This window comes from Penicillium manginii (genome assembly GCF_028828005.1).
Source record: "Penicillium manginii strain IBT 31320 chromosome Unknown utg000004l:1.0-7231830.0:1.0-7236170.0, whole genome shotgun sequence".
Classification (NCBI taxonomy): domain Eukaryota; kingdom Fungi; phylum Ascomycota; class Eurotiomycetes; order Eurotiales; family Aspergillaceae; genus Penicillium; species Penicillium manginii.
This window is the reverse complement of record NW_026643105.1, coordinates 5,433,666-5,460,844: the sequence shown is the minus strand read 5'-3', so window position 1 is coordinate 5,460,844 and position 27,179 is coordinate 5,433,666. Positions and strand designations below refer to the sequence as shown.

Here is a 27,179-nt window from a genome sequence, read left to right as displayed (position 1 = left end):
TTAGAGAGGGGTATTCGAGTTCGAGCACGCGACGTGCTACACGTCCTTAGCTGGTCCCGACAGTGACTTTAGAGGGAGTACTGCATGGTAGCACAGAGAACGGTCAAAGTCGAACTGGAGGGAGAATTCAACACAACCCAGGGAAGATAAAGAAGGTGAGGTTGTGGTAGTGGATTTGGGGTTGAAGAAGGAAGAGGTCCCCCGTCGAAGGGCAAAATGGGTGTGGTGGAGACCCGCTCCGTTTGTTTTGCCTGCGCCGGGACAACCAACAGGGTCGCGCGAAGCATGAACCATCAACATTACATTCCTACGGGCGCGACGTGCCGAGCATTTCTTTGAATTCTAATGCTTATTTAATTTTGAACTCTACATTTCTTTGAGGAATTGCAAAGCTGCTAATTCTTCTTCTTCCTCTGTTTTGATCATCGCAACAAAGAATAATACCAACCACCCGGGCCAGCCACCATAAACTTTCAAGGCAAAAGGATGCAAAGTAACAGCCCCCACGTCAGGGGGGGCTGGAGACGTATTGTACATTTGGTTTTGAGAGGGTATCTGACAGCTACTATACAATGTTGATATTTCTAACTACGCAGTGCTTCAATATCATCAACCTACTACAGTTAGCCCCTCACTCATACAATTTCAATGTAAACAAACATACCTCTTTGACGGCCTCGGGGGTCAAAACAATAGGATGTTCATCTCCAACGCAGACACTATCTTCAATGCGAATGCCAATACCACGGAAATGCTCTGGCCATCGCTCATCGTTCGGGACATAAATACCACTGCAGTCGATTAGTGACATAGTACTGGGGTGGATAGTTAGGAGGGGGACCGACGGTTCAATAGTAATGCACTGTCCAGCCTTCAGATTATATCCCCGAGAGTATCCAGGGCAATCATGTACATCGAGGCCAATATAATGGCCCAAGTGATGGGGGAAGAGAGTGTTGATAGCCTGTTATAGTGTCAGCCGTGGCCGCCTCGTCATGGTTAATGGGGATACTACATACAGCTCCAGACATGTCAAACCCAAGCTGCTTCAGCTGGTCCTTCAGTCCGTTCTCAGCAATGCCATGAAGTTTGTCCAACGAGAGATTGGCATTCTCGCGGCAAAGAGCCAGACTCGTGCGGTGCACGTTGAGCACTGCATTGTACAAGTCCCGCTGGGGATCAGTAAACTTGCCGCTCACGGGCCAAGTTCTTGTGATATCAGAAATATAACCCCCAAGTTCCTAAAAGGCTGTCAGAATTTCTATTTCAAATTTCCTCATCTGATTGAGAAGAAAAAAATAGGAATAGTCGGGTACTTACACCACCACCGTCAACAAGAATCAGATCTCCGTCCCTGTCCAATTTCGTTAGTTATATTGCAAATTGGCAACACGAGACGGATACATACCGCAGAGCATCGTCGTTTCTCGTATAGTGGATACTCAATGCATTCTGTTCCCATTAGTATTTCCTTATCCTTGTCAAAGGTCTCTAGCATCACATACCTGTCCGCCCGCAATGACAGGAACAAAAGCGCTCCCATCACATCCGTGCACCTTGAACTGATATTCCAGATACGACATCAAAGCCTTCTCTGTGGCAAAAGACTGACGCATCGAATCCGTGAATGAGCGCCCAGCAGCCTGTCCCAGCATGCGCATGTGTACTACCTCGTTCTCGCTTTTGAAGGCCCGCATCTCGTTCAGGATCGACTTGAGAGGTTTGACCTTGCGGTGATCCACGAACTTCTTCAGCTTCTCCGAAGCAACGGTCGGTCCATAGAGATATCGGTGCAGCGATGACCTCGCGTTATCGAGTGAGGGGATGTCTGAGTAAACCTCCGAGGCGCCGGTCACAATTCTGGGGAGAATGTCTCCGATGTTTTCGATATTTCCTGTCTGTAGACCGGGAATGTTAGTCTTGGTTTCATTCTTTTTTTATTGCGCCTGTGCTTATGCGACGTGCAGTACCAACCTCATCGGCGTTGAAGACGTCCACGGCGGCCTGTGTGCCGGACCGCGCACCATCCCAGAGTTCAGCTCGAGCGTCCTTCTCCCTCACGTAGAGGTGGAAGGTATGATTATCCCCAGATCCATCGTTGCCGATTACTGCAAGTGCGTTGGGCTCGTTGAATCCTAATCCATGGTCAAAATGATTCCTCTCGCGATTGTCGTCCTTCACTGTACCCACCTGTAAGGTAGAAGAAATTGGAATCCTGTCGGTACTCATTAAAGATCCCTGGCGCGCGATACTTCACTTCGGAAGCGGCGAGAATAGCGACGGCGCCCTTGGGGAGCTTGTTGGCGAGGCGCGACCGACGCTGGGCATACTCGAGTGCGGTGATTCCCGGGGTAACTATAATTTGTTTGTGTCAGTTGAATCATTCGCAGTGTAATCAGAAAAAATCCAAAACAGCAAGTCTATGCACGTACGTTCACCAGGATCGAGGAGGTGGGGGTGTGTCTCATGCAAAGGCTGGCCGAACTTGAGGTCCGCGGCGAACACGGACTCGGTAGCGTAAGTCCTAGACGAGCGCGAAGGGGTGCGAATGAAAGTGTGACGGGACGGTGTCAGGCTGAGTAGACTCGGGCGAGACGAAGGGCGCAGGCGAGCGCATCGGGCGAGTGACCTGCATGCCATTGCGAAATGTACGGAGTATGCGGAGGTGACCGGTGATAGCGATAGCTGGAGGTGAGGCAGTTCCAATGGGATTGATCGAAATGGCCCCGTCGGCGGTGTGGGCCAATCACCAACAAAGTGTTGCAATCAGGATTACCTTTAAGGTGTCTAAGCAGGGCTTGCTGTGCTATATCTACTAAGGCTCTCATTCTACCGATCATTCCCTTTCCAGGCTATTGTGTCATGTACTAGTAGTATATACTTTCCATTTCTCGGGCGAATCCCCATGTTCCAGTCAACTTGAACTCCGTTAAAGGCTTGCAGCCAATCGCTGTTAAGCTGGCACGGATGGACCTACTCGAATAGGCGGGCTAAAGCGTGTCGTATTCAGTCGGGAGTGATGGTAAAGGACTGTGACACTGGTAAATTGATTATCTAGGAGTGACTCAATCCTAGGTAGATACTACTACCTACCTAGCTATATAAACGAGTATTTCCCAATAACTATATGCAAGTCAGTACTGGTACTACTACTAGTAAAATTGAATTGATTCAACTTCACGTGTTATACTGAAACAGGTTCCGATCAATTTCAATACTAAATCGAAAATTCTGAAGATGGGAAGAACCCTCACCTATCCCAAACGGTCGTCGAACACCGTCAACCGATACAAGCACCGCGGTATGATGCCTTTAGGTTGCCATTCCACATAGTACTACTACTGCTACTGACAACTTGAACCATTTAGCTACATATGACCTTGGTCCAATCCACGCCATCATAAATGCCTCCCCAGTCCTCCATGTATCCTTTAATCCAGGCCCGGACGACCCTTTCCCCACCATCTTGCCGATGATCGGTCAAATGGGTTCCTTCGAGTACCCCTCCGCGACCATCAACGAACCGCTGGAATGCTACCTCCACGGCTACGTGAGCTCGCGCATAATGAATCTCGCCCGCGCCTCTGATGGCGAGGGTCTACCCATTTGCGTGGCAACCAGCCAGGTAGACGGTCTAATTCTATCTCTGACGCCCAACTCGCATAGCTACAACTACCGCTCCGCCGTCCTGCACGGCTACGCCAGCCTCGTCACAGATGAACAGGAGAAACTGTGGGCCATGAAGATGATCACGAACTCTGTTCTCGAGAATCGTTGGGATAACTCCCGCGTTCCTCCTGACAAGGCGGAGATGTCATCTACCGTTATCCTCAAGGTCAAGGTCATGGATGGCAGTGGGAAGATTCGTGACGGTGGGGTCTCGGATGAGCGCAAGGATAGTGAGGATCCGCAGATCACTAGTCGTATCTGGACGGGCGTTGTTCCTGTCTGGCAGACTTTCGGAACGCCGGTAGCCAGTGGTGATGGTAAACTTGGGGAAGTTCCCGAGCATATTACCTCTTACATTGAGACTAAGAATAAGCAGAATCAGGCTTTGGCGGAGAGCGCTGTGGTTGTACAGATGCCTGCTGAGGAGCTGCACTGAAACTCTTGCTATTATTCAATATGATAACTGGGTAGCTTATTTCAACTTGAAGTCATATGTCTTGAAATTCCAAGAGTTAAGAGGGTTCCAAGGGTTTGATGCCAAATTAATATCCGGGTGGACTACGTAGTGACTTCTTTACAAATATCCGAGCAAAGCTGATGCCTGGATGAAAGAGTCAAGACCCAAGGCAGCCTCGAGCTACTAAATTACTAGTAATGTGACTTCCTTTCACCTGCCCAGGTGATCTTTGAGGTGATTCAAAGAACTCAACTAGCGCAGGATCAGAGTACTAGTTCTTGGACTCGGGAAATCCTAAATTCTTTGACGGGCCCCGCTGAGATCGGCAAGCCCCACGCCATTTTCTCCAACTTGAACCTTGGGCTCTTCATATACTTCTTCCATCTGATTTTTGCTTTTGCATTCTCATCCCTCCCCTTCTTCATCATGACTTCAGCTGCCAAACAGGCCGCCCGTGCCGCTCTTCCTTCTACAGATCGCGAGTCTTTTGCTGCTCATTTAAAAACATGTCGGCGTATCGTCGCTTTGGTGGGCGCTGGTCTCTCCGCTGCCTCGGGTCTACCGACTTTCCGCGGCGCTGGAGGACTATGGCGTACCCACGATGCAACCGATCTAGCGACTCCAGAAGCCTTTGAAGAAAACCCGGACCTAGTCTGGCAGTTCTATAGCTTTCGTCGACATATGGCGTTGAAAGCAGCCCCGAATAAAGGTCATTATGCGTTGGCGGAGTTGTCACGAAAGAACAGAGACTTTATTACCCTCTCTCAGAATGTTGACGGTAAGATTATTTGATAAATCTAAAACTCCTAGATCTGAAGTCTTATGAAACTTTTGTTTAACATGATTATAATTCTGCCGGGGGTTCAGGTCTATCGCAGCGAGCACAACACCCGTCTGAACAACTACATCTACTTCACGGCTCACTGTTCGATATCAAATGCACCGACTTCTACTGCAAATATACCCGCCAGGACTTTACTGACCCTATTGTTCCTGCTTTGGCAATTCCTAAAAAGTCATCGCCCAAGAATACTGAACAGAAAGAAGACAAGGTGGTTGCACAGCAAACGGATGAATCAGAGGACGATTCAGAAAAGGAGGTTCAAGAGGAGCAGAAAGTGAGAGATGAGAAGAAGGAGGTGGGTGATGAAAATAAGGAGTGCAAGGAAGAGAACAAAGATGAGTCCGACGAAGAGATTGACATCTCCGACATCAGCAATCATATCCCCAACCTCTCGGATGAAGAGCTGCCCCAATGCCCTGAATGCAACGGTCTTCTCCGACCCGGAGTAGTCTGGTTTGGAGAGCCCTTGCCCACTACTACATTGGAAACGGTGGAGGAATGGATGAGCTCCGAGCCCATCGACCTGATGCTCGTAATTGGTACGAGCTCTCAAGTCTACCCCGCTGCAGGCTACGTTGATGATGCCCGTGACAAGGGAGCACGAGTTGCCGTGATCAACATGGAGCCCTACTCCCCCCGAAAGTCGCGAGCGGAGCCGCTGAAAGAAACTGATTGGTTTTTCGAGGGTGATGCGAGTGTCATTCTACCGGATATATTGAAGAGTGTGATTGGCGAGATTTGATCGGGATGCTGCATGGAATTGCGTTGCACTTGGCTTTTTCTTTTTTGGAAATTTTTATAAATGAATAAACTTGAAGATTATAAAGATTCCTGTGTTCTGCTCTATACTAGTAGAATTAAATCAAACCCTGGAAGTAAGTGTTTTCTCAATGTATCATGATAGTGAAGCATGGTTTTTCCCTAGTTGCAACTAACAAGCAAAGCTGTACCGGGCCTTGACAGCAGCCCGTTGAAGCACGTTGAAAAACAGTCACTCCTGAGATCCATGACCCTTACCGGGTCAACAACCGACGCAAAGCAGCCGGCTCTTAAATTTTGAATTCCTTCAGTTCTGATATGCTGTTCCGAGGTTGACTGTTTGCCCTTTGTTGACCTGCGTTGTTTGGTAGCCTCAGGCAGAAACCGTTGCTGGGGAATCGGGAAAACAACTTGTCTATCGATAACGCGCGATTTGCTCTCTCGATTCTTTCCCATCTCAACCCTTACCCCCGCCCCCGCGTGTCAATTTCTTTGACAGCTGTACTAACTTCAGGTGAGTATTTGATATTTGATCTAACACTTGATATCTTCGATCGGAGACTGTGATGCGCCATGGTAATCACACTAGTCGAGGCAGTCGAGCCTGATTGTTGATGGTTATTATGGTACCCCGCCAAACTGTGACAAGCCCACTTTGCATACTTGGTCACTTGCAATGCTACGACATAGAAGCTGATTCTTTCTATTCCACATAAAGGAAATCAAAATCGACGACCAAAGCCTCCAAACAATCCCTCGACATTTATCTGGATTCATCCATTAGCTTCTCGAACGCGTTGATCCCAAGCTGTCGAATTCACAAATATCGCCACGTTGAAAAATCCCTGGATACCCTCCACCCCCCACCAAACATGGCTAGAGAGAGCAATGCTCCAGTCGAAGGCGTGACCCCCCGGAAGACAAATGAGCAGTCTCAAAGCTCCGCCTCCCAACATCCGGAGTTTGGCAGACCTTCGCCGATGGGACAACCTCAACGCCAACAGCCACCCCAGCGTCCACAACAGCCTCAGCCTCGCCCGGTTACCTCCAACCACCCCTTCAATATTCCGAAGTCCAATCATTCAAGGCCTGAGCACCATCGCCCCGTCCCTCGTCCAAATTCCTCCTTTGCTACCCAACAACACGGATCATCCCACTACCGACCACAAGGTGCGCCAACACCAGGTGCGGGCATGGCAACGCCCTCTGCGAAGCGACCATTTGACCCATTCAAGCCAGTCAGGCCCTCGGCATACAATGACCACCGCTCCTCGTATCAAACGGGCGCCACACCCATTAAACGCCCCCAACAAATCAACTACACAACACCGGCTGCCCCGCGCGCTATCTTTCAGTCCAAAGCAGGTCCACCCAAAGTATCAAATGCATCGAAGAATCTTCAGGCTTTTATAGACTTGACCCAGGATGACCCTCACCAGACTCATAGGGACTCCCAGAGTACTAGCTATGGGCCTAGCTTCGGCGCCATGGACGTCAATAGTTACGTTGATACTGAGAAGGCGAATGAAAACATCAAAGCTCTTCTGGAAGGTGCCTTTGAGGACGACGAGGAGGGGAAGCCTGTCAAGTCCAAATCCAAGAAGAAGGGCAAGAAGAAGCTATCAAAGAAGGCGAAGGCTGCAGAGAAGGTCAAGTCTACTGAACCCGCCAAGGCGGAGAAAAAGGACGCAAGTGACGACTTGGACGATCTGGCTGCCCAACTTGAAGGCGTTACTGTCAATGATACAAAAACAGCTGAACCGAAGCCCAAGGAGCTTGATATCAAGGTGCCCGGTACCTCGGAAGAAGCATCGAAATCAGACTCGGAGGCAGCGGAGAGGAGCGATGTTGTCGACTCAGAGGGTGAGGATGAGGAAGATGATGCAGAGGCTGAGAATGACGAAGAAGACGATGAAGAAGAAGAAGAAGACGACGACGAAGATGCAATCATCCCAGGCTTGAAAGTCAATCTTCTACCTCATCAAGTCGAGGGCGTCAAATGGATGTGCAACAAAGAAACGGGCCAACGTACAACCAAGGGGATTTATCCCAAAGGTGGAATTCTCGCCGACGACATGGGTCTTGGAAAAACTGTCCAAGCCATCGCCCTGATTCTCCAAAACAACAAATCCGAATACGAAAACAGCGATAAATTCGATTCATCTGCGGCCAAGAAAGACGATTATGCACTGCCGACCGCCACACTCAGCAAGACCACACTCGTCGTGGCACCGTTAGCGCTAATCAAACAATGGGAAGGAGAGATTCTCGATAAAATTGAGAAAACACACAGACTTCGTGTTTGTGTGTATCACGGCACAAACCGTGCGAAGACAGCCACTTCGCTGGGTGATTACGATGTTGTAATTACGACTTACGGAACTCTCACATCAGAGTCTGGAACAGCTGCCGCAGACAAGGCTAAGAAGTCTGGAATCTTCTCTGTTTATTGGTATCGCGTCATTCTCGACGAGGCTCACACTATCAAGAACCGGAACGCAAAAGCTACTCAGGCAGCCTATTCTCTTGATGCCAAGTTCCGCTGGTGCTTGACCGGAACTCCGATGCAGAATAACCTTGATGAGTTGCAGAGTCTGATAAGATTCCTCCGGATCAAGCCATACGACGAACTGGCTGCTTGGAGGGATCAGATCAGTCGTCCTCTCAACAACGGCCGTGGTGGCCTCGCTATCCAACGCCTACAAATCTATCTGAAGGCTTTTATGAAACGTCGCACCAAGGACGTCCTGAAAAACAACGACAACATGAAGGCCGGTGCAGACGGGAAGAATAAAAAGTCGAATGGCTTCCATATCGTCAAGCGTGAAGTCATTAGGGTGGATGGGGAGCTTATGGAAGGCGAATTGAACTTCTATAAACGCCTCGAAAAACGGACGGAAAACAGATTGGAGGAAATGATGGGGGGCAAGCTTGACTACGCTGGAGCGTTGGTCTTGCTCTTGCGTCTTCGTCAAGCTTGCAACCACCCCGATCTGGTCAAGAGTGACTTGGCTGCGGATAAGGACGTCCTTTTGCAGAATGGCAACACTGGTAGTCAGTCTAAGGAGACGAAATCGAATGAACTGGATGACGTGGCCGATCTTTTCGGTGCTTTGAGTGTTGTCACGAAGAAATGCGATGTTTGCCAGACCGAGCTCAGTCAGGAAGAGGGAAAGAGTGGCGCAAGCCGCTGCGGCGAGTGCGAGACCAACTTGAATACCGATTTCATGACCAAGACCAAGAAGGACAAGTCAAAGAAGAAGAAGGCAAATCGACACCGCAAGGAAACCGCCCCGGAAGCCGACCCTCAAGCCGCACGATCCCGCAAGAACCGACGTGTCATTCTGGATAGTGATGACGAGGAGGAGGATGCTGAGTGGATTGTCCCAGAAGACAAACGTGATATGCCAAACCTCGGCAAGGCTGGAGGCTCTGATGATGAAGATGCCGAAGGCGGGGGAGACTGGCTGGGCGTATCTGACTCGGATACAGAAGACGAGATTGATTCTCCTTCACGCAAGAAGAGCCAGCCTATCATTCTCAGCGATTCTGGAGATGAAACAGCTTCCGGGTCCGAATCCGACGAGGATATCTACGAAACCCCGGAGGCAGCTGACGGTGTGCTGCCTTCAACCAAGATCCGCCAATTGATGAAGATTCTCAACAAAGAGTCGGCGGACTACAAATTCATCGTGTTCTCGGTCTTCACATCTATGCTCGACAAAGTTGAGCCCTTCTTGAAGCGCGCCAATATTGGCTTCGCTCGTTATGATGGTGGAATGAGGAATGATCACCGCGAGGCGAGTCTGAACAAGCTTCGCAATAACAGCGGTACCCGTGTGCTTCTCTGCAGTTTGCGGGCTGGTGCCCTTGGACTCAATTTGACCGCAGCCAGCCGCGTCGTGATTATGGAGCCTTTCTGGAACCCCGTATGTTTTCAATCGTCTACTGAAATGCCGCGAAAAATTTACTAATTTATCTAATCTAGTTCGTGGAAGAACAAGCCATCGATCGCGTTCACCGCCTCAATCAGACAGTTGACGTCAAGATCTACAGAATGATCATCAAAAACAGTGTCGAGGAGCGAATCGTCGACCTCCAAAATCGAAAGCGCGAACTCGCCAATATGACCATTGAGGGCAAGTCTGCCGCAGGCAAGCTGACCATGCGCGACATGATGGCCCTGTTTGGTCGGGATGCAGAGTCTCGTTTCGAGGACAAGCAGGATACGTTGGATTTCAAGAAGCCGAGCGTTCTCCGGGGACCTGACGAAGACAAAGATTATGCGCCTTCTTCACAGAATTCAGTACGTTCTGATTCCCGAGATCAGGCGCGGCGACAACAGTCGAATCGTTCCAGTCCAGAGGACTCGGTTTATGGTCGGCGTTGGTAGACATGGCTTGGACGAATGATATCAAGACTTTGATGAAATCGATTTTATGAGTGATAGATACAGCGTGATGGTCGTATTCCGCCAGGACATACGTGATTTGTTATTTTCTTCTGTTTTCACTTGCCGCAGGCGTACATGAGACATAGTTTCTTCTACTCTTTCTTTTTCTACAATTGCTTCGAGTCTTTTCTTTGCATTAAGTGAATGCCTGCTCTACACCCGATCCATGGATAATTTGGGATACCTAGCATGCATGACTTAGACCCGGAGCTTATGCCCACGAGTCAAATTGCGGGGGCAAGTTATGATCCATGGCAATCTGCACGCGGTCCGGAAATGAGCCCCGAGAGGGCAACTTGCCTGGAGTTATTCTCCTTGGAGTTTCGACAGGCCGAGATTGGCATACTTTGTCATTGCCATTTTCGGCCTTTTGTCTCCCTGCGAGCACTCATAATTCATGATGAATGCAGAAAACAGAAAATGACTAGATCGATAGTACAGATAGACTAGACTTTAGACTAGCTCCAGCTACGACAAAGGGACACCCGGGTGGTCCGCATTGAGACCATGTTCTGGGCAACGAGAAGCCTGTCTAGACCAGACTCCAACCAAGGATCACATCTCCTCTCAGAAACTCCTTGTGGCTCTACTTTGTAAGCGGCAGAATCTACAGTCGATTGATGCCGTGAAAGAGTGCCGTGGAAATGCAAAATATGGCGAATCTGTGTGTTTTTCTGAACATGTGTCCCAAAATGTCGATTTGAACAATAGGTGAGCCTGAGTTGAGACAACTCGAAACCTCAATCAGAAGCCTGAGGCCTAGCATGTCATAGATACCCCAATAGAGTATTCCTTGTATATCAAATGCAGGCCAGAATTTGGACGCTTGATCACGGAAGAAGAATCACTTGCTGAGCTATGCCCTGGCAAACCCGACGGGGGAACCATTAATAGACCCTATATGGTAGGCTCCATCGGAAGTTCCAGATGATATGATAGGCCTCGGTTTACGTAGAAATACATGGATGTTGTTCGGTACTTGGGGGCAAGGGGTGAGTCTATTTTCCGGGGAAAGAGGGCATTCTCTAGCACAGCCAGCTCTAGCATCTTCCCTTCTTTCCATACATTTTGCTATATTCTCCGATCTAGTCTGGCTTGAATGTTCGTTCCTAAAACCCGTGAACATTCATAGCTCAATACTCAGCTTCTGGCCTGGGGTTCAGGCGTGAAAACGTGAGTTCCTATGTGTCTTTCCCCGATTCTCTACCTAGACCTAGCTACGCTCGAAGACTAACAAATTATTTCACTAATTACAGACTAACTCCTCTTCAAATCATCCGATGGTTCATATATCACCGCGGCAATGAGCTTGTCCCCGAATTTTAGTACCCACGGCAACTGGAGAGTCGTCTACAGTGACCAGGACGAAAAGGATGAAAGGGTGACGGATGGTAGAAAGACACTTGCCGATACCCTTTCGATACCAAAGTCCATGTGCATCCTATCTGACTCCAAGACTAAAACCCCCATGGTGACAGAGCTCGATCCACCAAAATTGAAGCTTCCCCAGCTCGGAAGTGACACCGTCGAGAGAGTGTTCCCAGTTCGATCAGTCCTTTCTTTCGATTCGACACCTTCTTCGGCTCTTCAAACACCATCCATCGAAATATTGGAAACTCCAAGCTCTCCATTCTCAGAAGGATTTCGTACGAGTACAGTGCTGGATGAGAAAGTGAAAAATCAATCTTCAGAACATCCTGAAGAAGCCGAGGGTTTGAATTGCGGACCGGAGAGGCCGAATCATCTCTTCCCACTGCGAGATCAGAAGCACGAGCTTGGAGAATCATCAAAATCGACATTGACCCTTCCTATACGCGATGATCTTCGCTTTTCAAAAGAGACACCATTTTGCGACCCAAGTGAAACAAGCCATGGCGGAAGCCCCAAAATCCAGTTGGAAATCGATACGAACCTCCGTTTAAAAGAAATGCTTCAAGAAGGCGGGGCCATTCTGAGAACAAAGAAGATAGCACCAGGCATCGGATATCCAAGAGATGAGGATAATGGTGATGAAGACGAGTCCATCACAATCCAAAGATTCGGTGCCATACTCGTCATCCTCGAACTCGAAGGCCACCTCACTATCCAAGCCGTGAGCAACAACTCGAGAGACATTCTCGGCTATTCACCCGATGAACTATTCGAAATATCCTCAATATGTGATATACTGTCACAAACTTATCATCAAACCTTTTATTCGCATGCAGGGATTGTCCTGGATGATTGCTATGACGTGAAGACTTCTGGGCCTGAGGTTTTCCCACTCTTAATAAAAGCTCCAAGAAATCATGAGAAACTACTTTGGTGCACAATGCATACCAGCAAAGTCTACAAGGACTATATCATTTGCGAGCTTGAGGCTGAGAAGTCTGATTACCCCAATCTTGAAGACAATTCACTCGAGGGAGGCCGTGATACATACCACCCATGTGAGCCAAATTTGGCCGACGAGCCCTGGTTTGCGTCTCCTTCCAAGCTGGACAAACAGGAGAGTACAACTTCCAATAAAAATGCCATGAACCTGGGTGTTGTGAATCAAATGGCATCTGTCGTTCACCGAATTTCGAGCTCTCAAACTATGGATGCGTTGATCGATCATGCTGTATCGGGTTTGATGCAATTACTCCAAGTCCATCGTGTCACGGTGTATCAGCTTGATGGGAATTACAATGGTACCGTGGTGGCAGATTCGGTTGATCCATCCCTTGGTATCCAGACTTTTAAAGAAGCTAGTTTCGACGAAGGCACGTTCACCGGGGATGCTAAAATGCAACATCTTCGGAACACCGTGTGTCTTTCATACCATTCCCGAGGAGATGAAGCAGAATTAGCTTACAGATCGTCGACAAACAAAATGGGACTAGACCTTTCTCATTGTTACTTGACTACAAATTCTAAAGATGTCTCAGAGAATAATAGCCCCTCGACGAGTGTCTACATGTCAATTGGGATATACGCCTTTGGAAAGATGTGGGGGTTGGTATGTTGTCAATCATACGACGAGAGATTCAGACTCCATCCACTCCTTCAGAGAGCATCGTGGCTCATGAGTCAGACTATCTCAAGCAATATTGAGCGACTATCCTACACATTACCCTTTCAACCGAGTGATAAAAGCACCGACCCAATGAGCCAAGACCCAGTAGGGCAAAGTGAAATATCGGGAGACCTTCTTATTCACTTCGGAGCAGACTATGCAGCAGCATCAATCCTAGGCGAGACTAAGATCTTGGGAAACCCACCAGACTCACAGGAGGCTCTGGCCGTGCTTGAATATCTGAGAGCGAAAGGGTTGCGTATCATTATCTGGTCAAGGGACATTCTGTCTGATTTCGACGATCTGGAATACTCCCCAGGATTTCACCATCTTGCAGGACTCTTTTACATACCCCTCTCGCCTGAGGGCCATGACTTCATCATCTTCTATCGAAGTGAAAACCGGTCAATCTCCGATAAATGGACTCTAGAATACAACAACAGGCAGATCGAAATTCACCAAGAGGAGTGGCCAGCAGCGGATCTTGGCAAAGCTTCCATCTTAGCCATGATGTATCGCATATTGACGGACATTTGGCAAGAAAAGAAGGCTGCAATGCAAAATGACCAGCTATTGAAGCTTCTCCTCGCCAACTCAGCACATGAATTCCGAACTCCTCTGAATGCAATCATCAATTATCTAGAGATCGCCCTAGACGGAAACCTCAACCAGGAAACGCGAGAGAGTCTCTCCAGGTCACACTCTGCCTCCAAGTCTCTCGTTTACATTATCAACGACCTTCTTGACCTCACGAATGCAGAGAACGGACAGAATCTGATTAAAGACGAGGCTTTTAGTCTCTCAGAAACTCTCTGCGAGGCGACTGACATTTTCTGGGAAGAGGCTAGACAGAAACAAGTTGATTTGCAGGTCATTCAGCATTCAGCCTTGCCCCCAGTGCTAGGCGACCAGCGTCGGGTCCGACAAGTTATCACTAACCTAATCAGTAATGCAGTCCAACATACCTCAATTGGCGCAGTGACAATCGAGTCGTGTACGCTTTCGGATCCCTTCTGCGAACCAGGTGAAATTACCATAGAAGTCGCGATTCACGATACCGGCTCCGGAATGCCACAGGAAACCGTGGAAACTTTATTCTGCCAGCTCGAGCAGATTTCCAACAAAGGCGACATGCAAAGTTCCGCGCCATGTGGGAAACGCTCGGGTGCTGCCACATTGGGAAAGGAAAGTGTTCTTGGGCTGGGACTGGCGCTGGTGGCGCGGATAGTGCGCAACATGAATGGTCAGCTCAGTTTGAAGTCGGAGGAAGGCAGTGGGAGTTGTTTCAGGATACGGCTCAAGTTTCCACTACCAGAGAGCGAAGATGTCTTGCAGTCAGCAGATGAAAAATCTGATGACAGACAAGGCGAATCGGCGTCCAGCGACAACAGACAGACACCAAATGAACAGGACGAAGAGGCTGAGGAAAGAAGAGATCCATTGTCATGTCATTGCGGCGACGATACGTCGAATGTAGAGGATCTAGGACGAAAGAACGGCTCGCATGTAAATGTTGATGTCGCTTTGAAGAGTGGAGAGTCAAGAAGTATTGCACTTCCATCCTCGAAGCAATCCACCATCGAGTCTACAGCCGGCCCGGATCCAGCTTCCAAGGCGGACTCAACAACAGCGAAATCGAAAATCCTAGTTGCGGAGGATGATCCCATCAACAGCACCATAGTACAGAAACGCCTTGAAAAAGTTGGATACTCCGTCCGCATGACAGGAAACGGAAAAGAGTGCGCTTCTGTTCTTCGAGAGAACATTAATGCATTCGACGCAGTGCTGATGGACCTGCAAGTAAGTGATAATCGCCGCTCATTTCATTGGAATAAAAAGCTGATAAGCGATAAAGATGCCTATTGTCGACGGCTCGAGTGCTACCAAGATAATTCGTGAGCACGAGCTTGAATTAACATCAACCCGGTCGACCATGGCCCATGACCATGACCGTATCCCTATTTTTGCTGTTTCGGCCTCGCTGGTGGAAAGAGACCGGCAATCTTATATCGACAGTGGTTTTGACGGGTGGATCATGAAGCCGATTGACTTCCAAAGGGTCCATATCCTTTTGGGCGGAGTGTCTAGTCCCGAGGCAAGAAACAGTTGTATCTACCGACCTGGAATGTGGGAAGAAGGCGGATGGTTTGAAAGACATCCACGATGATTAAAAAGAAATGAAGGGAGATTGGTGACAATGTTAATAAATGCGGATGATTGAATTCAAGGGGTATGATGATCTAAAATGTATATAAAACATGTTCAAATATGCAATGATGAGAAAGGAAAATGCAAGATCCAATCCACAAGGGGGAAATGGAATCGTAAATCAGTAGTATTCCGGCAGGCCAGAGAAATCAGGCACAGTATCTCCGCACTTGAAGGAAGGCGAATATGCTTTTTTGGGCATGAACCCATTCTTCCATGCTGTGCGGTAACTCCACTGAGCTGCAGACTCGGTACGCCAAGTCCAGTAGAACCAGCCTTGCGCAGTCTCGAAAGCTGACATCTGGGCCTCTGCATACATTTGAAGCCACTCCTTGTACTTGTCTGAATAGTCCGCAACGTCGGCATTGGCACCTGAACAGCTGCATGCCGTTCCTGAATCGGCTGTTGGACAGTATGCCGTTGAGTCGTCGGTGGCATAGGTACCTTCCCAGCGGGTACCACGGCCAACATTATTCACATACTTTGCGCAATCAGTATCTGCTTGAGACCACTCGCCGGAAATAGTCGGCCCCCATCTAAGTCGCCAAAGTTAGTTACGTGAAATAATAGAGAATAAATGAATATCACTTACCCTGAACTGGTACTGTTGATCTCCTTCAGCATGCTGTACCAGCTGTTGCAAATAATGTCCACTTTGGCTGTGTGGTTGAGAACAATCTCCCCGGTGTTAAAGGTAGTGTACTGGTGAGTGTCCAGGTACATATTATCCGGGTGGTCTTTGAACATATTATCCCACTTGTCAAGGTTCAAAAACCCATCGTGAAAAACAATGGTGGCATCGATGCCGTTTTTGCGCACGAGCTCTGCTGCCTCCTGCGTCCAGTTAAGCACCTTCGCAGTCGGAATAGAAAGCATCAAAGGCTCATTTACCAACCCATAAATCACCACGATATTCTTGTATCGATCCTGAGCGAAGAATTGAGAGAGTTGATCGTGGATATCGAGAGATCGCTGTCGATTCAAGTCGCCATCATCTCCCATCAGCCATCCCACACTGCCTTGACGACCGCTATGGTTCCAGCCGTTTTGACTTCCTGGAATTCCATGGAGATCAAGATTGACACGCAGTCCATACTTGCGACAATATTCGATCGCACGCAGAAGATAACGCCAGGCAATTTTTGGAACGTAGGGATCGCCGTCGTATGTAGTCACTGCCCAGTAGGAGTACTGGATACGGACATGGTCCAGTCCAGCCTCCTGGATCTCAGCAAAGTCCGATTCTGAGAGAAAGTTGGCATAGTGCTTTTCGATAGTATCTGCTGCGGACGAACCAAGCTTTGTGGTCAATGTCCACTCGTCAATTATACCATCACTGCTGGAGTAGCCTGAAAATAAAGATGGCGTAATGAAGGGCTCAATTGAAAGCCATCCACCGAGGTTAACGCCGCGGATGGGCTGGGAGCCGTATGGGAACTTTTCGTTGAGCGGAGGAACATTATCATTGGCTCTCGTAGAATCGTCCCATGAAGAGTTCAGGCCCATTAAATGAAGGCCTCCGACAGTGGCATTGGTGAAAGTCACGTTGAAGCCGTTGGTATCATACCAAGTAAAGGGATCAAGCACCGTTCCTTTTGCATAAGCCTAGTAAGGAAGATTAGTATATTTTTTCCTTGAAGACACGCCAGAGAGGACTCACAGGGATACTGTCACGACTGATACCATCGAGATTGGAGTTGGATGGACTCGAGGAGCTAGATGAGCCGCTGCCGCTACCAGAGTCGCTACTTTTGTTCTTCGATACTGTCACAGCCACTGGGATGATGATGACCAGTAGTAAAACGACCAACAAAATAGCACCGACGATGATCCGCGTTTTCTTAGACCAATTAGCCCAGATTTTCCAGCGTGGTTGCCGATTGCCATCTTCGAAGCTATCATCCCAGCTTGCCTCGTCCTTCCAGTGATCTTCCATAGCGGCGCCACCACCTCCACGCCGACGCATTTTCATCTCAGGACTGCGACCTTCCTCCAAGTATGAGCCAGACACGATTCTGGTACCAGACTTGTGTCTTGACCTGTCGACGATATCGTCACCTAGAGCAGCAGCCCCCGCGGCACCGGCAGCACCAGCCACAGCAGCTTTCTTCTTTTGTCGACGACGCTCTCGTTTAGCTTCATCTTTGTCTCGAGACCGCTCTGCTCGATCTGCATCTTCGTTCTCTGTAGCCAATTTGGCCAACGCATCCGCACTCAGCAGGTGTGACGCACTGCTTGTCGATTCAGTACTTTTATGCTTTCTCGACTTCGACGCAGCAGTAGCAACAGCAGCAGCCTCCATACTCCTTTCCCTCTCCCTCTCTTTCTCTCTGTGCCTCTCTCTGCGCCTTTGTCGCCTTGCCTCGGCCTCAGCCTCAGTATCAACATCCCTATCCCTACCAACATCATCGCCTCGAGACCGATATTTCCTCTCCCTGACGTCTCTCGCAGGACTCCGAGTATCATCCTCATACCGGCCCCTCCTTTGCCCCTCCCGATCCCTTTCTCGATCCCGCTTCTTAACCGGTGACGTAGCAGGCGACTCCTTCGCCTTGGACATCTCTCTCTCCCTCCTGCGCTCCTCGACAGCCTCATTGTAAGCCCTTTCTTCCTCGCGCAGTCGTCGTCTCTCCCTGCGCTCTCTCCTCTCCCGTCTGCGCTCTTCATCCTCGCTCCCTCCATCTCTGTCCCGCCGTGCCCCCGCATCGTGTGACTCGTAGCCTGACTCCGCGCCGCGAAACCGATACTTCCCAGGACTAGATATATCTCCCTCGTCGTCCCGACCACGGGTGTACTCCCGATCGCGATCGCGTTCTCGTTCTCGTCGGGACTCGCGTGCGCGGTCGCGTGAGCCGTACCGATCACGGCTGCGTGAGTGGTCGGGCATCGGATTTGGTATGTTGATCGATCGGAGACAGGTATGTATGTGGGCGACTCGGCTAGCCGATCGGCTTCAATCGTATTTGGCAGGGTCCTTCAGGGTGCTTCAGGGGTGTGAGAGATGTGGAATGTCGATCTGAGAATGCCTTGTTTTTGTCCCCCGCGAAACGTGTTGGCGGCACCTTGGCTCTTGGCTTGATGTGGCCGGGGGTCCCTGTGTCTGCGGATCGGGGGGTATAGTAGGAATAAATTGGTCGGGATTGAAATTTATAGGAATGGACCGGCCATTCTTTGGGTTTTTTCCTCGGATCGGACTGGACTTGGTTGAGTGTGTGTTGTGTAGAGGGGGTATGGATGCGCTTGTGGATGAATCTCGGAGTTTTTGTTTTTGTTTTGCCGCATGCGCGTTAGTTTGGTGCAAGGCCGCGCATACACTCCGGGTTATGCTCTAACGACTGGAACTTGCAGTATGCTAGGTTGAGGGACAGGGTTTTTTTTTTCAATCTAAACTTGATTCTTGGTCGTGGATTATGTCTTATCTTTGGATCTAGGTGGAGTGCGCGACATCGCTGTTGCGGAGCAACGAATCGGTTCAGCCTGATGGTCGACAGATCGAGTGGAGGAGTGAAGTGATGAAGCGAAATGAATAAGAAGACCAGCTTAGAATATTTGATTTTCTATCTACATTTGTATATGTATGTGGTAGCCATTTGCAATGCGCCTTCTGTTCGATTTCAGATGGCTTGAACAGACATTAAATACACCAGCCCTCTCTTGAATGCAACGAGCGCCAATCTCTCTCTCTCTCTCTCTAGGCCAACACTATAAACTGTCGTGATCAATCAGGGTATGCGAACTCCAACAAAAATACAACATCCAAGGATAGGAACACATAAAAATAACGTATAAAAACAGATGCCAGAGCAGACAGCCTAGCTGATGGTCAATGAGAAAGTCCATCCGTACAAACTTGGCGTAGGAAAGAATTCAAGCAAGAAAACATCAGGAGAAGGGGAAGAAGAAAGAACATAATATTGTCGCTGAGCCCGGGGAATCTAGAAGAACGAAAAATGGGTGCCAGTGGCAACCCTTGCTGCAAATCATTGCAGAAGATGTGATAGGACCCCATGAGGTCTCTGGTTATGACCCAGATATGGGCCGTCAGAGTTGCTGTACAGGGGTAACCAAGTTAACCTCGTGTCTTCCGGACCGGAAAGTGAAGCGGTGAAACGAGCGTAGCTGGTTTAAACCAGGCACGAGAATGGAACGCGGAATGGCTGCAGAGGCGCCAGCCACGAACTAAGGTTATCACACGGAAAGGAAGCCATGGAAAGGCCTTTTTCTGGGAGGAGACAACTGATATCACGATTACCCATGTCCGATGGTCGGTTCAGAAAACCAGTTTTCGCCGACATGCAGTGATCGTGTACTATTGCCAAAAGAAGCGCCTTAGCTGCTGATGATCTGTCGAGCTCCTTCTTTGCCCAGAACACCAGGTTCAGTGGGCTTAGGGCTGCGATCACGGCCCTTTTTCCGACTGAGGAAGGAGAGCATGCCGCTGTTTGAACCCTTGCCCTTGCCGTCGGCTCCATCGAGTCCTTCTGCAGGAAGCGAGCTGTGATTGGAAAGCTCACTCCAGCTTCCAGCTTCGTCCAGAACCATTTGGACACCACCTCCTTTGCTTGGTTTCCTTACGGCTCCGCGCGGCCGAGCTTGAGGTAATGGGCGATGGAAGGATGGTGCAGTAGGGGGAGGGGAGGCAGATGCCCGAGTCGACGGAGAAGGAGGCGGGTAGGGAGAGGTCGGGTCATTTGGATCGAGATTCTCGCTCACTGTGGTCAGGTTCTCGTTCTGAGGCAAAGGGGGCAATGGCGCTTCATGCTGCGGGCGTGGCATGGATGATTCAGGGTGGGAGGGGTGGCGGGCGTGAGCGGTTGTAGTAGCAGTGGCGATGGGAAGAATATCTTCGGGGTTCCTATTGACGAAGGTATAAGCAAAAAGTCTCACCATCGTGTATCAGCCATGAGTACTTACGTTGTAGCCGCGATCGCGTCAGCAGCATTGCCTTGGAAGTTGACGAGTGTATAGTCGAAGGGCTCGAACATGGTCTCTATTAAGCGATGCAGCTCATCCTCTCGGATTTCCTTCGCAGTGGCGTCATCGCGGAGCTCCGCGCGAGGCTTCTGTCGCCGAGCTCGAGCCTCCAAGGGTGCCTCTTCCAAGAGCAATTCCTCCAAATCGTATGTTGCATCGAAATTCGTCTTGTCGCTGGAGGGAAGGAAAACAGGAGGAATCTCCTTCCGCTCGAGGGCGGCGAAATCAATATCGGCGAAGAACATATGGGAGGTGAAGGTTTCGAATCCGATAGCGCCAATCCGACGACTGCGGTCGCGTTCCATCAATGATCCTAGGGCCCGTAGGCAAGGAACCGATACGGCGGGGTTGGTGACATAGTATTTCGGTTGAGCTTTCTTGATATTTTCACTCAGAGTCTCTTGGCTGCGGCCTTCGAATGGTCGCTAGTGACGGGGAAAAATAAAGATTAGATTGGTGACCATGGCAAATGGGAACTTGCATACCTTGTTGTAGATGCATTCGTAGAATGTGACACCCAGAGACCACCAATCGACTTCAAAGTAGTAGCCACTACCCTCGTACACCTCCGGGGCGAGGTACGCCAAGGTTCCAGACTTGCTTGTGAGAGGCTTGCCTGGTCGGAAGTCCGACGCGACATTCTGGGTTGAACGAAGTCAGTTGCCGTTCCCGCGTAGTACACTGAAATGGAGGGTAGGTGGTAGAATAGGAGTATTAAACATACAAAGTCAGCCAAGTGGACATGTCCTTCAGAATCCAAGAGCACATTGTCTGGCTTCAGGTCTCGATGAATGATGCCCTGAGAATGGATATACTTCAAGGCACAACCAAGCTCGGCCATCCAGAACCGCACCGCCTCTTCCGTGAAACATTTCCGCGAGATGTGAAATCGGAGATCACCGCCATTCATGAGATCAACCACGATATATCTATTCTGTGATTAGTAACCAGAAACCGGATATTTCGACTTAAAACGACTCACATGTATTCCATGTCTTGGAAACTGTAGCGCAAGTTGCAAAGGAACGGGTGATTTAGATGCTCCAGCATTCGTCGTTCACGAATGATATTTCGTACACTCTCCGATCGAACAACTGTTTTCGGAATTAGTCGAGCTCCGGCGAACTTGTGAGATTAAATAGGATAAGGATGAGGATAATTGAACGCACCTTCCTCTTTACGGATATACTTGAGTGCAAACGTCAAGCCGGTGTCTTTGCGCTCGACAATGCGAACCTTTCCAAAGGCACCTTTTCCGACCACGCGGAGGAGGCGAAAGTGGTTGAGGTTAACTAGATGAACAGGTTAGCACATGCTAGATCCCGTACCGAGAGTGGGCCGAAGCATCGTCGGTAGGATAGGTGTCAACTTACCCGCATCGTTACAAGCCACTGGCTTTCCCTGAGAATTTCCCATGGTGATGGGATTCGGACAAGGACTGAAGAGGATTATTGCAAGATAAAGCTTCCTGGCCACATCACACTTGTTCAAGGGTTCGAAAACGGATCGCTCGCGCCGGGTGGGACCGTTCAAGGAACAACGGAATGGAATGGAGGAAAGGGAAGGTGGTTATTGGACGTAAATCACGATTTCCATAGAAGAAGATGGTGTCCCGCAGTTGTATATGTTCGCAGGGCGCGCGGGCGGGGGACGGAAGGGGGTTTAATGACGTTGGGCGGATGCCGATACGACGGGGCGAGAAGGCAGAGGAAGAGTCGAACCTCAAATCAAAGGTCGAGAAGATGAAGTGGAATCGATGGACGAAATGCAGCCAGCAAAAGGGTACCTCCCAGGTGCAAAAAAAGGAGATCTGGAGAGAGCAGCAGTGGAAATAAGTATATTCAAGGAAAAAGGACCAAGGTCCGAGAGCGACGAGAGACCTGAGCGCCAACCGTTGGGGCTAACGGGAGGTGATGAAAGTAAATGCTATGAGAGTGAAACTGGTCGAATTGGCATTCAAGCAACCAAGTGTCTCTGTCTCTGACACTGTCTCTCTCTCTTCTGTAAGTTTGCGGAGGGATGAAGCAAAAGGGGAGTGGAGAGCGGTCAAGGCCCAAGTAGAAAGTGGCAGAACGACGAATCACGCGGATTTTGCAAGGAAAAGGAGAAAAAGGAAAGGGGAGCGGGTCGATCCCTACGCATTCCAGGCTAGTTGCCTCTACTTCTGCAACTTCCTACAATTTCCTACTCCCTGCAAAGCCCTTTTCAGAGATACAGATGCAGATGCAGATACGGAACAGTGTTCTACATCCGAAGTACGATGTACTTCCGTACAACTCGTTTCTCTTACCCTCCAAAGATCGGATTTTTGTCCCCCCTTTGTCCTCCAGCGGACTCCCCTTCGGCCCACACTGCAGGCTCCCTGCACTCTTCAAGGACTAATGCAGACCACACAGTTGACTGCAGAACCTGACCTGTCCGGTCATCCTTGAATTGCCTTTAATCCATAGCGGCATATTGGTGGATCGAAGGATCGCAGGCTAGTTCCTGCGCCTAAAATATGCCACACAGCTTCCTTCTATCGACTCATCACACTCCCAATTGAACCAACTAGCATTCGCTGCAGGTACCTGCATCCTGTGATCGGTCACTCTACCTGCCTTGCCACGCGAGGTTATACTTTCTATGCTTACGCCTCTTGGTTTCTCGTGGCCGCCACGTTGCTGACCGCCCCCAAGGTTCATCGATGTCTTGGTCGTACAGCAACGGTCATGGAACACCCATCGAACATTCGCTCCAGTAAGGTGGCATATCTGCTCAATCTATCTCACCCACAGATCGATCCTTCCGAGATCTTCTTTCGGAGCAGATTGATTAAAGCAACCATTCAATAACATCCATCGTATTCATCGTATTTATCATATCTACCTTCTTACTTCCGGAAGTGGGCGACACTCCGCTGATTCATTCAATCTGTGTCACTCAATGTCCCAGCTGCTCATCCTAACGGAGACCGGTTCTTGGCAGAGGCCCATTAAAGTTATGAGGCCGTCCACACCGGTCTCCACCGGGGGGTAGGGGGGCGGGCGACTATCGGCATCACCCTGGTTAGAGGGGCGTTTCATCTGTTCTTTGACAAAGAAAAGTGGCCCGCGCTGCAAACCGGACAGTTTCACCCTCTCCTGGGCGGGCCCTCCTTTCATTCAGCTTACTTTTTTTTTCTCTCATCCCCTACCCGAGTCAGGAGGCAGGGCTTCCGATGGCTGTCAGCGCTGGTTGGGTACGACGCTTTGAGTCAACGCAACTTCCGATCAAAAAGACCGACCGGGTCAGCAGGAGGCTTTCATTGCCGATCCACGCCTAGAACATGTATCGGCCTTAGAGGTAAAAAAAAATTACTCCGTACTTTCTGTCCTATCCTTGCCACCGCAATCTTCCTGGTCCCCTCCCTGGCCCACTGATCTTCCCTTCATGGAGCTACATTGAGGCTAGGTGGATATACTTAATGATGTCGCATAAGTCTGTACGGAATACGGAGTGGCTACATATGTAGAAGGATTAGTAACCGTTGATCTTAATATTCATTTCATGTGCACTCTGAGACTATATTCGCCTAAATAGTTCAATGCGAGCTTTTTGAGATGAGCCGATACGAGCTCGGCTTTGATGGGTGGGGCCTCACGCCCACACAGGCTAGTACCTGGCCTGACGCTCGGGCTTCCCCGAATTTTCGCCTTATTCGACCCAAGTCGTTACGAAGGCAGAATTCTCTTCGGAGCTATTGTGTTCGCGCAGAGCTGGTTTCGAGCGCGATGTGTCTAACATCGAGATCCCCACCTTCCTGCGCATGTTTGAGGATTAACTGATTAGCTGCCAGCCTAGCTTCGTGGGTCACAGATTCGTCCCTTGGTGGCTGTCGGCTCGATATCTCAGCTAGCATATGAGGACAACGAGCGTGTTCCATGGGCATCTCATCTTGGTAAATACGTGTGATGCGAGCTGTAGAATCAATATATTCTCTAAGAAATTCAAGTTAGTAATAGAAAATCTCCAGGGCTTGGAATAGACCCTGGATTGACATTCTTACCTGGCCTGAGTTAGGTTTCTCAGTTCCATCTCACACAAAGCAAGAAAATATAGATATGAAGCATGGAACTGCGAGAATTCCTGCAAGGGACATTTCCTTATACAACTCTGTGCTGTCAGCAATTTCTCTTTCGCATCTGCAAAATTCCTTTCGCGAATTCGGAGCTTGGCAACATCAAAATTAACACTGATGAGACATGTTAGAGTATATTTTGAGGCGGACATAACTGATAGCCTTACAATTCAATCCAGGCCATATTGATTCTCTACCAGCAGTGGTTGGATGTCTTCAAGTGCCGACTCGAGGAGTGGTTTTGCTGAATCTAGATCATTGCACAGTAGCCAAGCCCAGCCTTCTTGTGCCTTCAGCATTGGAGGCAGCGGTAGATTATCATGGCTTGTCCCCGGGGGAACAGAAGTATTGGCCCGCCAGGGTTCACTGGTTTTCCAAAACCATTCTAGACCCTTCGAATAATTGACCGTCGTGATATACGACAGGGCCATGAGGTAGCTTGATCCCTGGAACGTCCGGACGTTTTGGGACGTCATCGTATCGCAAATTTCGTGTATTTTTATTGCTAATTTTAGAGCCTCTTCCTTTTCGCCACGATGTATATGGACTCTCCATTCTAGATATAACGTATTAGTCGGATTCAAGGTCGATTTTTGATCGGCGGGAAGTGCGTTAAAAGCCATATGGTGAACCTCTATCATGTCCAAGACCTCAGAAAGAAATCCTTCGTGTAGCATATATCTATGATAAAAAGGGTCAGCATTGGCCATATCCTTCGAGCTGCATGATGAAGAAGCCGGAACCTACCGCACAAATCCAACTAAAAGATAGCACAGCTCACGGGAGCCCTTAATCGTTGGATACGATTGTCGTGCCGTTCTGAATTTATCTTTCAGAGTACGCACATGTGGTAGGCAAAAGGAAAGGTCCTCGTAGTCTCTCGTACTCTGCTGCTCGATATTACGACGGATTTGCTTCTCCTGAATCCCATAAAGAAACTTCGAGGCTATTTTTAAGCCAACGGCAACACCTTCTTCGCCCATCCATATGAGGAAATTTGTTTGCGTGGTGCGTGAAATTCCAATAACAGCTTGTTCATTCACCAAAGAAATAAGAGATAGATCACTGAGCTCCTTGAGTGATATTTACAGTCTAGGTAGTATACCCGTCAGCCATATTTGAGCACGAAGATTGGGATTCGAGACTTACTCTGCATCATTTTTGCACCAGGCTATATCCTCAGGAAGTAGCCACTCTTTGAGTTGATTAAGGTTGATACCCATTTCACCTTCTAAGAACGATAGCATTGATAGCATACTCTGGAAGTTGGGGCTTAAAGACTTGAATACCAAGGGCTAGACTGGTGATTGGTTATAAGGCTGAGTCTCCGACCTTTCAAAATAATTACCCATGGCCCCAACGGTGTATAGCTTTTGACCGAGGAGTGCTCCCATGATTATCATATCTTGCATGTTGCCTTGTAATTTTCTGCAGAGGTGGTAAATGTATTCTCTTTCAGTATTGGAATAGTTCAAGTTGGGGGTTGAACCATTGGGGAGATGAGCCTCGATTTTGAGCAGATCGCGTATTGTCTGATCAATACCCATTGGCTGGATATCAGTTGTCACATCTATGAATGTATCATATCCCATCGAAGGCAAATTCTTGCAGGGGCCATCCCGGGCGAGCGCATCATTTCTTGTTGTGATGATAGCTCGCCCATCGCAAGTCTCATCCGGCCAATAATGCTCAATTAGATCGAAACTAGTCACATCGTCGTAAATGATAATCCATGGAAAACTAGAGTACACGTTAGAGGAGGCCGTTAGAAAATGACTCAGACTACCCACCAGTTTCTTGTAACCAGTCTAATACCAGGTCCCGATTCGTATCATGATCTCGAGCATCGTAGGCGAGGAGCTGGAGTTTCTCGGCTATATTAGTGAAGCTTCTCTTCAGTGACACGATATCCCCACAGTCAACCCAAAGAATAAATTTGGTCCCCATGCGGAAGGACCTCATCACTGCGTAGTGAACAGCAAGAGTCGATACTGGAGCCGATACAATCTTGATATATCAAAGTGATTTAGATCAACTGCGTCAAACAGATCCGCATTGTGATACCCCGACGCTTGGATGGACCAAGTGCGCAACAGTTAGTGGTCTAGTATGGTGGCGAGTAGTCGAGCTGACTATAGCCTTAATCAACCCTAACACTCAATTTCAAGTTGGTTGCTTGATGCTTTTTATCAACTTGATCGTCACTGTGCAAGCGGAGAGTGGTGACTCGAACTCAAGACTAAGTGCCAGGGTGGTGAGAGATGTGCTTTTCAGTGCTACTTCTCCCAATGGAAACAGAGAACTGTATCTCACTGCAAACAAGTCAGATCTCAAAGACGTCCCTGACACAACTGGGCCAATCACACATAGATGGGAGCAAGATCGAGGTCCTCTTTTAACTCTTGAACCAAATCCTCTACCTGGTGCAAATCTTGGTGGTCGTCCTATTGCTCGTGGCCGTGGTGGTGCAGGTACAGGCGCAGGTACAGCTATAGGTCGTGGCAGCCATCGTCGCCGCCGATGTTAGTGAAGGTGGTGAAGATAATTGTTCCCAAGGGTTAGTTCCACATGATTGCGGAGCATCCTTCGGCTGGCTTAATTGGAATTTCGTTATCGTGAACCACCTGGCAATAATATTGCCCATACGGGTATAGAATCAAATTACCCGCGGCTTTGTTA

The 27,179-nt window shown here is 49.0% G+C and overlaps 9 protein-coding genes across 9 annotated transcripts; 4 read left to right on the top strand and 5 right to left on the bottom strand.

Moving 5' to 3' along the window:
* Positions 1-584: 584 nt before the first annotated feature.
* On the bottom strand, positions 585-2,640 carry N7533_005731 (aminopeptidase P family protein; the record flags this gene model as incomplete). The annotated part of the gene is made up of 10 exons (XM_057102381.1): positions 585-614; positions 665-791; positions 846-964; positions 1,020-1,241; positions 1,321-1,354; positions 1,409-1,452; positions 1,506-1,898; positions 1,975-2,135; positions 2,191-2,355; positions 2,433-2,640. The coding sequence occupies 10 exons, from the start codon at positions 2,638-2,640 to the stop codon at positions 585-587; spliced, it is 1,503 nt and encodes a 500-aa protein (XP_056962011.1).
* A 597-nt stretch (positions 2,641-3,237) lies between these two features.
* N7533_005730 (pyridoxamine 5'-phosphate oxidase family protein) lies at positions 3,238-4,105 on the top strand (the record flags this gene model as incomplete). Its single annotated transcript, XM_057102380.1, has 2 exons — positions 3,238-3,301; positions 3,369-4,105. 2 exons carry the CDS (start codon positions 3,238-3,240, stop codon positions 4,103-4,105), a joined length of 801 nt encoding a protein of 266 aa, XP_056962010.1.
* Positions 4,106-4,552: 447 nt separating this feature from the next.
* Positions 4,553-5,712, top strand: N7533_005729 (SIR2 family NAD-dependent protein deacylase; the record flags this gene model as incomplete). Its single annotated transcript, XM_057102379.1, has 2 exons — positions 4,553-4,904; positions 4,994-5,712. The coding sequence occupies 2 exons, from the start codon at positions 4,553-4,555 to the stop codon at positions 5,710-5,712; spliced, it is 1,071 nt and encodes a 356-aa protein (XP_056962009.1).
* Positions 5,713-6,601: 889 nt separating this feature from the next.
* Positions 6,602-10,122, top strand: N7533_005728 (putative SNF2 family helicase/ATPase; the record flags this gene model as incomplete). Its single annotated transcript, XM_057102378.1, has 2 exons — positions 6,602-9,658; positions 9,718-10,122. The coding sequence occupies 2 exons, from the start codon at positions 6,602-6,604 to the stop codon at positions 10,120-10,122; spliced, it is 3,462 nt and encodes a 1,153-aa protein (XP_056962008.1).
* Positions 10,123-11,485: 1,363 nt separating this feature from the next.
* On the top strand, positions 11,486-15,386 carry N7533_005727 (uncharacterized protein; the record flags this gene model as incomplete). The annotated part of the gene is made up of 2 exons (XM_057102377.1): positions 11,486-15,019; positions 15,075-15,386. The coding sequence occupies 2 exons, from the start codon at positions 11,486-11,488 to the stop codon at positions 15,384-15,386; spliced, it is 3,846 nt and encodes a 1,281-aa protein (XP_056962007.1).
* Positions 15,387-15,548: 162 nt separating this feature from the next.
* Positions 15,549-18,314, bottom strand: exg2 (putative exo-beta-1,3-glucanase; the record flags this gene model as incomplete). Its single annotated transcript, XM_057102376.1, has 3 exons — positions 15,549-15,963; positions 16,020-17,032; positions 17,088-18,314. The coding sequence occupies 3 exons, from the start codon at positions 18,312-18,314 to the stop codon at positions 15,549-15,551; spliced, it is 2,655 nt and encodes an 884-aa protein (XP_056962006.1).
* Positions 18,315-19,756: 1,442 nt separating this feature from the next.
* On the bottom strand, positions 19,757-21,817 carry N7533_005725 (serine/threonine-protein kinase; the record flags this gene model as incomplete). Its single annotated transcript, XM_057102375.1, has 7 exons — positions 19,757-20,282; positions 20,342-20,826; positions 20,887-21,042; positions 21,126-21,330; positions 21,384-21,495; positions 21,571-21,693; positions 21,775-21,817. 7 exons carry the CDS (start codon positions 21,815-21,817, stop codon positions 19,757-19,759), a joined length of 1,650 nt encoding a protein of 549 aa, XP_056962005.1.
* A 2,302-nt stretch (positions 21,818-24,119) lies between these two features.
* On the bottom strand, positions 24,120-24,684 carry N7533_005724 (uncharacterized protein; the record flags this gene model as incomplete). Its single annotated transcript, XM_057102374.1, has 2 exons — positions 24,120-24,360; positions 24,668-24,684. 2 exons carry the CDS (start codon positions 24,682-24,684, stop codon positions 24,120-24,122), a joined length of 258 nt encoding a protein of 85 aa, XP_056962004.1.
* A 559-nt stretch (positions 24,685-25,243) lies between these two features.
* Positions 25,244-26,447, bottom strand: N7533_005723 (Tetratricopeptide-like helical; the record flags this gene model as incomplete). Its single annotated transcript, XM_057102373.1, has 4 exons — positions 25,244-25,565; positions 25,650-25,731; positions 25,849-26,240; positions 26,284-26,447. The coding sequence occupies 4 exons, from the start codon at positions 26,445-26,447 to the stop codon at positions 25,244-25,246; spliced, it is 960 nt and encodes a 319-aa protein (XP_056962003.1).
* Between the last annotated feature and the right edge of the window lie 732 nt (positions 26,448-27,179).